At 38.0% G+C, this 11476-nt stretch overlaps 1 protein-coding gene across 1 annotated transcript in view; it reads left to right on the forward strand.

Moving 5' to 3' along the window:
* The window catches only part of HFM1 (HFM1, ATP-dependent DNA helicase homolog (S. cerevisiae)), a 206591-nt gene extending 195424 nt beyond the window's left edge, over window positions 1-11167 (forward strand). The window contains exons 30-32 of the mRNA XM_006831060.1: window positions 9848-9959; window positions 10049-10203; window positions 11098-11167. Of these exons, the coding sequence (XP_006831123.1) occupies window positions 9848-9959; window positions 10049-10203; window positions 11098-11167 (337 nt within the window). The remainder of the gene's footprint in view (window positions 1-9847; window positions 9960-10048; window positions 10204-11097) is intronic.
* The last annotated feature ends 309 nt before the right edge of the window (window positions 11168-11476 follow it).

Raw genomic sequence — 11476 nt, forward strand, 5'->3', positions numbered from 1 at the left:
TTCAAATGCTTTTTGGGTTTAGCAGGCGAAAACCAATTGTAGAGAGCACCATCTAAGGCTAGCAATCACTACTTTAGTTCCATTTAGCCATTGCTACACAGAAAATATGAGTCAAGTGTTATCAAATATTCTGACAGAAAGCTAATAAAAAAGCTAAGAATCTGAAATTTGACTTGATATTTTTATGTGAAATTCTTTGATAACTTATTTTTTTAATGTAATTTAATGTAGTGCTTCCCTCCCCTGCCAAAAAATAATATCTGTAGGCCTGATATAGCCCAATGGTCACTAGTTTTTTTATTACCTCCAGGGTGTGAAGTGAGGAGCTACCAAAGATATTTAAGCACAGGGGAAACATTGATCAGAAATAATTCTAGCAATTATAAATAGAATGAATATTATAGGCTGAGACTACCAGAAGCAAGGTAGCAAATGAGAAAGGTAGACTTCAGCAAGACCTAAAGTAAGGCAGGAAGTCCTGATGTGGCACTGTAGGATAAGCACTAGACCACAAAATTTGTTTGAACTTCAAGGACAGTGATTCAGACTCAACAGCCACTCCTCGAAAACCCTATTTAGAGTTGCTGTGGGTCAGAACCGAATCAATGGCAACACTTAACAACAATAAAACTAAGGCAGAGATGGAAACAGAGGAGTAAAGTTGGATTTTTGAAACATTTCAGAGATAAAGCAGATGGGATTTGGCAATTAATGTACAGTACTGAGGAAGAAAGAAGAATTAAAGTTAAATACAAGTTTTCTAACCTGGCATCTGATAAATAAAGATGATGCTGTCTGAGGATAAGCACTAGACCACACAGTCTGTTTGAACTCAAGGAAACGTAAGAGATTTGGAAGGGAAAATGATAATAGCTTTAGAAATGGTCAATTTAAATTGCCTTTGTAGAAGTCCAGAGTGCATTTGGAAATATTGAACATGATTAAAAATGAAGCAAGTAAATTATAGCTATAACCAAAACTTCCCTCAAAGAAGAAATACTGACAACTTCATATTTAGAATACAATTTTCTAATTAAGGATTATTTATTTCTCTTTTATAAAGCTCTAAATTTTTAGTGTCTTTTGGAATTCTTGCTGTTATTTGTCGTTTTCCTGATCATTAGCATCAGGATAACAAGAACCAAAGATTTCAGAGAATATCCAAGCTAAAGGGAACTTTAAATGCCATACAGTACCTATACAACAGGACCCTTGAATCATCATCCAACATTACTGTATATGTGTAGGACTCCTGGTGTGGTTCTGTAGGATAAGCACTGGACTGCTAACCACAATGTCAGTGGTACAAACTCATCAGCTGCTCCTTGGAAACCTTATACAGGATCTCTAAGAGTTGGAACTGATTCCATACAACATTGTATGTGTATGTTTATATATATAGGGAGTCCTGGTGTGGTGCTGTGGGTTAATGCATTGGACCATAAGGTCATTTTGAGCTGCAAGGTCAGCAGTTCAAGCTCACCAGCCACTTCTTGGAAACCCTACCTGGGGTTGCTATGAATCAGTACCAACTCAGCGGAACTTAACAGCAACATATATGCACACACCCTTAGTTTAACACTACAGGATAAGCACTGGACTGCTACAAGTAAGATTAGTTAAAGCCACTAACCTACAGATTAGTTAAAGCCACTATTATTCAAATTTATGAACCAACCACTAAAGCCAGTAATGATGAAACTGAAGAATTGCACCAAATTCTCCAGTCTGAAATGGATCAAACATGCAGCAAGATGCATTGATAATTGCTGGTGATTGTAATGGGAAAATTGGAAATAAGAAGGATCAATACTTGGAAAATATGGACTTGGTGAGAGAAATGATATTGGAGATCACATGATAGAATTTTGCAAGACCACACCGACTTATTCATTGCAAACACCTTTTTCCAACAACATTAAAGGTAACTATACATGTGGATCTCACTAGATAGAATATACTGGAAGAAAAGCTCAATATTATCAGCCAAAACAAGGCCAAGGGGTAGACTGTGGAACAGACCATCAATTGCTCATATGAAAGTTCAGGCTGAAACTGAAGAAAATTTAAATAAATCCATGGGAGCCAAAATATGACCTTGAACATATCCCACATGAATTTAGAGACCATTTCAAAAACAGATTTGATGCATTGCACACTAATGACCGAACACCAGAAGAGTTGTGGGATGACATTAAGAACATCATACAGGAAGAAAGCAAAAGGTTGTTTAAAAGACAGGAAAAACAAAAAAGAGCAAAATGGATGTCAGAAGAGACATTGAAGCTTGCTGTTCAGCAGAGAGATGCTAAACAGAATAGAGAAATGAGGCAGTCAAAGAGCTGAACAGAAAATTTCAAACAACAGCTAGAAAAGACAAAGTTAAAAGTATTATAATAAAATGTGCAGAGATATAGAGTTAGAAATCCAAAAGGGAAACATTCCCTCAGCATTTCTCAAGCTGAAAGAACTGAAGAAAAAATTCAAGCCTTGACTTATAATATTGAACTGCTCTGCAGGAGAAAGATGAGGCTTTCTGCTCCCATAAAGATTTACAGACTCGGAAACCCTGTACAGGGTTGCTGTGAGTTGGAACCGATTCCACAGCACATAACAACAACATGGACAAAATACAGAAAGCATCAAAAGAAAACAGAAGGTATACACAGAGTCTCTGTATTAACAAGAAATGGTCAGTCTTCAACCATTTCAAGAAGTAGTGTAACTTCAAGAGCCAATGTGTACATCAAATATTTTTGCTTTGTTCATTATTAATATAATATGTAAAAGGGAAGCCACAAGGAAGAAGTAGGATAACTGCTGTTGCAGGGAAAAGATTGTATTCATTGAGATGAAACAAGGCATATGGTTTGTTGAATGTAAAGCTGATGATCTTGTCTGTTAACCTTCACTCAATTCACAATAAAAAGTTTAAGGTAATAATAATAATAAATGAATAAATAATTTCTTTCTAAAAAAAGAAAAGAACCAGTGGTACTGAAGGGAAAACTCCAAGCTACCCTGAAAGCATTTCCCATAAACAAGGTTCCTGGAATTGACAGAATACAAACAGAAATCTTTCACCAAACTGATGCAGCACTGAAAGCACTCACTCATCTATACCAAGAAATCTGGAAGACAGCTACCTGCCCAGATAATTGGAAGAGATCCATATTTATGCCCATTCTAAAGAGAGGAGGCAAACAGAATGTGGAAATCATCAAACAATATCATTAATACAGCATAAAAGGAAAATTTTACTAACGATAATTTAAAAAATGGCTGCAATAGTACCTCAACAGGGAACTGCCAGAAAGTCAAACCAGATTCAAATGCTGTCAGTGGCACTAGGGATATCATCGCTGATGTAAGATGGATCTTGGCTGAAAGCAGAAAATGTCAGAAAGATGTTTACTTGTGCTTTATTGACTACGCAAAGGCTTTTGAGTTTGGATAAAATGACAAACTGTGGATAACATTGCAAATAATGAGTATTCCAGAACACTTCATTGTGCTCATGAGTAACCTGTATGTAGACCAAGAGACAGTTGTTTGAACATAAAAATGGAATATGGAGTGATTTAAAATCAGGAAAGGTGTATGACTGGGTTGTCTTCTTTCACCATATGTATCCAATCTGTATGCTGAGTAAATAATCTGAAAAGCTGTATTATATGAAGAAGAACATGGCATTGGGGTTGGAGGAAGATTCATTAACAACCTGTGATATGCATATGATACAACCTTGCTTGCTAGAAGAAATTTTTGTTGTTATTATGTGCCATGGAGTCAGTTCCGACTCATAGCAACCCTGTACAGGGTTTCCAAGGCGGTAAATCTTTATGGGAGCAGAAAGCCTCATCTTTCTCCCGCGGAACAGCTGATAGTTTCGAACTGCTGACCTTGCAGTTCACAGCCCGATTCATAACCACTACACTAATACTTACTGATGATAACCAAAAACTATAGCCTTAAGTCTGGATAGCACCTTAATGTAAAGAAAGCAAAAATCCTCACACCTGGACCAGTGAATAACATCATGACAAATGTAAAGAAAATCAAAATTGTCTGACTTCATTTTGCTTGGATCCATAATCAACACTCATAGAAGCAGCATTCATGAAATCAGTATATTGCATTAGGCAAATCTGCTGCAGAAGACCTCTTTAAAGTGTTCAGCAGCAAAGATACCAGTTTGAGAATTAAGATGTTCTCACCCAAGCAAGGAGTCTTGGTGTAGTGCTGTAGGATAAGCACTGGATTGCTAACTGCAAGGTTGATAGTTCAAACCCACCTGCTGCTCCTCGAAAACGCAGTGCAGAGTTGCTGTGAGTCAGAAGTGACTCAGCAGCACCTAGCAACAACACCCAAGTCATGATATTTACAATAGCCTCATATGCATGTGAAAGACAATGAAGAAGGAAGACCATAGAAGAATTGATACATTTGAGTTATGGTGTTGAAGAAGAATATTTAAAGTACTATGCACTGCTGGAAGAGCAAACACGTCTCTATTGGAAGGAGTACAGTCAGAATGCTACTTGGAAGCCAGGATGTCAGACTTCATCTCTCATATTTCGGAAATGTTATCAGTAGGTTCAAGTTCCTAGAGGCCTGGGCTGGCATCTGAAAATTTAGATGGCTAACAGTGAGTGCCCAGGGATGCTGATGTTGTTCATCTGGGGACCAGCCACACAGTGAGAAGCACTGCTTTAGTTAATCCAAAGTGGAATGTATGCTGTTGGCTTATTGTCTACCAGTTTCACACATGTAAGATTCCATGGACTAATAATTCTCCAAGGGCAGGCTGGGAGGCCAAATAGTTCTAAAGTAAAACATGCTAAAAGGGGCAAGTGATTACAGGCTATCTCTGGTTTATGATCAAGAGCCATTCCTAAGTATGTCATTAAGTCAGATGTGTAGGTAAATAGGGGCAGGAATAAGGAAAACCATAGAATTGATGCTTTTGAGTTCTGGTGTTGGAGAAGAATATTAAAAGTACCATGGACTTCCAGAAGAACAAACAAATCTATGTTGGAAGAAGTACATAGTCAGAATTCTCCTGAGAAGCCAGGATGATAAGACTGTGTATCATACTTCAGACATATTATCAGGAGGAACCAGTCCCTAGAAAGGGACATCATGCTTGGTAAAGTGGAGAGTCAGCAAAAAGAGGAAGACCCCTAGTGAGTTGGATTGGTCCAGTGGCAGCAGCAATGAGCTTAAGTGTAACAACAATTATAAGGTTGGCACAGGACTGGGCAGTCTCTTGTTCTGTTGTGCAAAGGGTTTTTATGAATCGGAATCATTTGGAAGGCCCTTAACAACACAATTGTACTGATGATCCAAAACTACATGAATCCTGGAGACTGTCGCCTAAAATCACCTTTTAACCTGGAACTGCAGCTTCTCCCAGAGGTCACCTTTTAGCCAAATAATAGATGTTATTGTTGTTAAGTAACTCCTGGTATGGCACTGTAGGATCAACACTGAACTGCAAACCACAAGGTGGACAGTTTTAACCCACCATCTGCTCCTCAGAAACCTCAGAACTGACTTGACAGCACTTAACAACAAACCTGTATAGGGTTTCAGAGGAGTGGCTGGTGGGTTTAAACCACAGAGCTTGCAGTTAACTATGCAGTGTTTATCATACAGTGCCACATCAAAACTCGATGGTGCTGTGGGTTAATGCCTCAGACTGCAAAGTCATTTGAACTGCAAGGTCAGCAGTTCAAGCTCACCACTCGCTCCTTGGAAACCCTATACAGAGTCTCTGTGGATCAGAACTGACTCGATAGCACTTAACAACAACAATTATTAAGTGCCGTCAAGTGTGTTCCCACTCATAACGAACCTGTATAGGGTTTCTGAGGAGTGACTGGTGTGTTTGAACCTCCAACTTTGCAGTTAGCAGTCCAGTGCTTGTCCTATACAGTACCACACCTGTTATTGTTATTAAGTGCCTTTGAGTCTGTTCCGAGTCATAGAGACTCTGTATAGGGTTTCCGAGGAACAGCTAGTGGTTCAAACCACCTTGCAGTCCAGTGCTTATCCTACAGCGCCACACCAGGACTCCTCAAATAATGTATGTATTGTTAAGTGCCATCCAGTCTTTTCCGACCCACAGAAACCCTGTATAGGGTTTCCGAGGAGTGGCTGGTGAGCTTGAAGTGCTGACCTTGAGGTTCAAACCGACCTTGCAGTCCAGCGTATTAACCCACAGTGCCACACCAGGACTCTAGGAATTATAGATAGGCCTTTAGAAATAATAGATAGGACTATAAAATAAAGTGTCACCCATTCATGAAGGTGATATTTTAGACAATCAACTATCCAAAGGATCAACAGTTACCCAACAGCAAAAATGAAAAGGCACAAGGAAGCTGTGAGCTACCACATAACATGGACATTATGTTGAGTGAAATGAGTCAGTCACAAAAGGAGAAATACTGCATAGGACCACTATTGTAAAAGACTAAGAAAAAGAACCCACGCTAAAGAGGGGGCGGCATTCTTTGCTGGTTACCAAGATGTGGGGGGGATGTGGTGACGGGAGGGAGGGGAAGGTGGAACACAGGATAGTTTGGGTGCTGGGGAGGGGGGCAATACACAAGAAGGGGGGGGAATGGAAGAACAAGGCTGATGGGGAAACAATTAGGCAGGTTTACATGGACTAATTGGGACAGAGGTAAATAATGATGTATGCACAACCTTGGAACAACAGGGCTCTGCGATACAGGGATTGAGACATGGTTGGAATGGGCAAAAGGGAGGAAATAATGTTAAGATGCTTGGCTGTCTTTTGAATCTTAGTTTCCCTGGCATACCATTATAAAATAGACACTTGAGGGGGAGAGAAAGGAACAGCCAGAAATATCACTATAGAAAACTTGTAAGCCCGTCTTCAGCCTATAACTTTTTGGCATACCTAAAATGGGGTTACAACATGCCCAATGAAGGAGGCTTCCTGCGGAGCCTTTGCATTGTATAAGATTATAGATGAAATCCTGAACCCCATCCAGAGTCTTCTGAGGTGGGAAATTCCTACCTGAAAGGACAAGCAGACCAGTCTGGAGCAGCTAGAAGACTGAACATACTTCTTGAAAGAAAGACCAACAGGAAAATACAAAACAATAATGGCAGTCTGACAGATTACTACAAGAACAAGCAAGTTGCTCGCCCAGGAGACATCAAGGCAAGTGGTCAGGTCCCCTCAGGGCAAACCCACTGCCAAGACTAAGACTCAGCAGGAATACATGAGCAGACATGCACTTCGTTTGGTAACCACGTGAGTCACCAATAAGGGGAAGTGAGGGAAAGACAGCAATGAAGCTGCAAGCTAAACCCTACAACATTCAATGTTGTTGTTAGATGCCATCAAGTTGGTACTGACCTATAGTGACCTTATGCACAGCAGAACGAAACACTGCCTGATCCTGGGCCAACCTCACTACTGTTGCAATGCTTAAGTCCATCAATGCTGCCATTAGGCCAATCCATCTCGTTGAGGGTCTTCCTCTTTTTCTGTGACCCTCCACCTTACCAAACATGATATCCTTCTCCAGTGACTGGTCCCTCCTGACAATATGTCCGAAGTATTAGAGATGAGATTTGGCCATCTTGGCTTCCAAGGAATACTCTGGCTGCACTTCTTCCAAAATGGATCTATTGGTTCTTTTGGCAGCCCATGGCACTTTCAATATTCTCTTCCAACATCAGTTCTTCTATGGTTTTCCTTATTCACTGTCCAGCTTTTGCATGCATATGAGGTTATTGAAATTACCATGGCTTGGGTCAGGTGACCTTAGTCATCAAGCTGACATCTTTGCTCTTCAACACTTTATAAAGGTCTTGTGCAGCAGATCTGCCTGATGCAATACGTCGTTTGATTTCTTGACTGCTGCTTCCATGAGTTGTTGAAAGCTGATCTAAGAAGAATGAAGTCCTTGACAACTTCAATCTTTTCTCCGTTGATAAGAATGTTGTTTATTGGTCAAGTGGTGAGTGGAGACCTGGTTGGCCAGCAGTATGGCAAGACCTGAGGACTCATGGGCCCAGATTCAGTGACATAGCCACAGAGGACTAGAGTGGAGAGTGACGCAGCCAGCTAGTAAGAAGAGAGGGCATATGCATAAGAACACCCACACTTGCAGATAATACACACTTGACCTGGCTTCAATGACTGGATGAACAGAGCTCAACTAGGAGAGGAAAGAAGAGGAAAAAAACAGTAATCTGATAGAATTTGATGAACTTGACCTATACCTATGGATGCAGTAGCTCAAAAGAGGGAATAAATCTTTACAGTGAAGATCATTCCCACCCCCTCGCTACACAGGGTAGACAGGGATGGGCAACTTGGACATTGGCACCCAAAAATGGAGGCTACAAAGGCAAGAAGTAACTGGCTCACAAGCTTTCAAGAGGGAGCCTAAATCCAGGGGGCACGGAGGAAGGTAGAATCTCCACTGAGTAGTATCCAATCTGTCTGGGCGGGGCTAATGAAAGGAGATGGGGATAGGTCTCTTATGATACAATAGAGAATAATTGCTATCAGGACTGACAGTGAGGGTTGGAAATGTAAAGGTAGACGTTGTGCAGCAAAAGGAGGGGATTGGTTGACTTTGCAGTCCAGGAGCGGAGGTCTCTGGGACCATCAAGGGAGAAGAGCAGAGAGCGGGACCCTACCCAGAGAAGCAGTGACACCGATGATGGAGACAGAGACGATGATGTGGAGAGATGGAGTGGCTGAGGACTCTAGACCCAGAATGAGAGAGGGGCTGTGTGCTGACAACTGGGGGACAGGCTTGTAGGGTATACCCTTTGCTTGGTTGATGATGCATGGAGGGGATTGTAACCATGGCAATGAAATGATATATGAGAGAATGAATGTTAAGCTAATGTTCTCCCATGTAAACTATCACATAATTCACAATAAAACATTTTTTTAAAAAATGAAAAGGCAAATAGGAGCAGGGAAACTGGATGGGTGGAAACAGAGTAGGCAGGATGGAAACAGTGAGCGTGGCACATGGTGAGGATTTAACCAATGTCACACAGCAATTTGTGTATGAATTATTGAATGGGAACCTAATTTGCTGTGGAAACGTTCACCTAAAACAATAAATATATGTATATATTCTAAAGAATAAACTGTGCTTCACCCAATGAGATAATAATTCAGAGAATTTACATTTAAGAGGTAGTTTAAACTAAAATGATAAGTTTCTTGTGGATAAATCCATAACTGATTATTAAGGGAAGATTGGATATTTGGAGGTTTGTATTGTCCTTTTTAATATATTACATATATTAAAATTTTATATATGTAATAAATATACATTTAAATTCATTTTAACTGTGGTTTCAATTTGTTTTCAAAATATGCAAAAGTATGTACAGTGAACGGTAAAGTTAAGTCAGGCTGCTAACCTCAAGTTCAGCAGTTCGAAATTACCAGCTGTTCCATGGGAGAAAGATGAGACTTTCTGCTCCCGTAAAGATTTACAGCCTCTGAAACCCTATACAGGGTCGCTATGAGTCGAAAAAGACTCCACAGCACACCACTACCATCACTGGGATTTAAAACAGATATACAGACTTCTGGGAGATAGTTAATTGTTTTTAATTGCTGAATTTTTATCTATTAAGAATATAAAAATTATAATTTGGCCTCAAAGAAAGAAGATAAGCCAAGTTTGTCATGAGTCTAAGAAACAGCATCAATTTTTTATGATAAATTTGATAAACTTTAGTCATATTCCCAAGTGATTAACCATTGAGCCAAATAATAATGGTTTATTTATCTTACTTACTCATTTTTTTAAATAATTTTAATTTTTAGTTTTCTTTCATCGCATGATGAGTCAGATATTTATTTATCAAATTCTGCTACTTCCAAGCTCAGTACATCCTCCATGATGAAATTACCTCTAGAAGCTGGAAATACAAATATTGTAAGAAGATGCATTTCTTTGTTTTACTTTTAAATTCTGACTAGAGAGTTAAACTTTCAATGATGACTGTATTTTACCTCAAAATATAGGTTCATTTCCAAGAAACAAAACAACAAAGTCTTTCACCTGAGATTAAAAAGTTATATTTTACTCACTCTGAAAATAAATCAAATTCTTCAAAGTTTACTAAGAAAATGGACTTCTTTATCAGGCAAAATGAATGTAAAAAGGAAATTGATTTCAAGTAAGAACACTTTAAAAATATTTCAATGTTTTATTAATGAAAACTTCTGCAAATAAATTACAAAGAGCACTCCTTTTTCCCTGGTTCCAAGGTTAATTTTAAAGAATAGAGCCTAAACATTTAATTTAATAAAGACAGTAGAATTTTAGACCCATAGTAAGCCAAATTTAGGATAATTTATAACATCAAATATCTGGATTTTTGAGAACTTAGATGTTTAGTATTGTTATTTAAAATTACATTGAATTGACTAATTGTAAGTAATTTTCATACAATATATTGATTGTACAAAGCATAAAGTCACTCGAGAACAGTTTAATTGATTATGGAAAGCACCATCACATAAGGTAAGTTAATTATTCAAAAGCTGAAATCTAACTTAGCCCAGTCAGTTCTTTTACTGTTTAAAAGGTTCAATGAAAAAGTCAGATTAAATTTAATCAGTGCTCTCCCTGTGGGCCAATTTTATATAGCAACTTCCCTCTTCTCCTCGGAAAGTCAAAGATTAGATACCTGTTCACATTTTGATTAATAGTATTACTTTTTAGGGTGTTTAAAGAAATGTCTAAGAGTCTTTTTCACCATTTAAAAATCCTCTTGTCTTTGAGTGATTTCAACTCTTGGTGACCATTTTACAAAATCTAACCTTACCACCTCTACACTTTTTATAAGATTAGGCATACTGAAGTTTATTTAATAGATTAATATTATAAGAATCTTCAAGTTTATTCATTTTATATTCATTATATAAGGTCACCAATGGTCAGAATTGACTCAACAGCAGTGTGTTATTACATTATTATTTTAAAATTATGAAATGTATGTCTTTTATGTTATATTTTTTAAATGATGTTATAAAGACAGTTATTTTTTTATTTGCTTTTCTTCTTCCAGTAGATATCATCCTAATGAGGCAACTGATGAAATGAAATCTTACCTGGGAATATTTGATGACATCTTCTAAAGCAATTTTTTAAAAAAATTGCTTCTTGTATTAATAAGATTAAGTATAAAGTGACCTTATCACAAAGCATGCTTTTTATTTTTAAGAAATAGTTAATAATTTCAGTTTTTTCTTTTGTATTTGATCAGTTTTATCACTTTTTTATAACAAAATCAAATTGTTGGACATTTATTTTCCGATCGTAACTTCTTGAAAAGCACTTTTATAGTGTTTTGTGTTTTTTTTAAAGTAAGTTGATAGTTAAGTTAGAAATAATTACTTTGCTATTCATTGGATTTTGACTAGAATCAATTTAAAATTTCATTGTTC

Source organism: Chrysochloris asiatica, unplaced genomic scaffold (assembly GCF_000296735.1).
Source record: "Chrysochloris asiatica unplaced genomic scaffold, ChrAsi1.0 scaffold00002, whole genome shotgun sequence".
In the NCBI taxonomy this organism is placed as follows: domain Eukaryota; kingdom Metazoa; phylum Chordata; class Mammalia; order Afrosoricida; family Chrysochloridae; genus Chrysochloris; species Chrysochloris asiatica.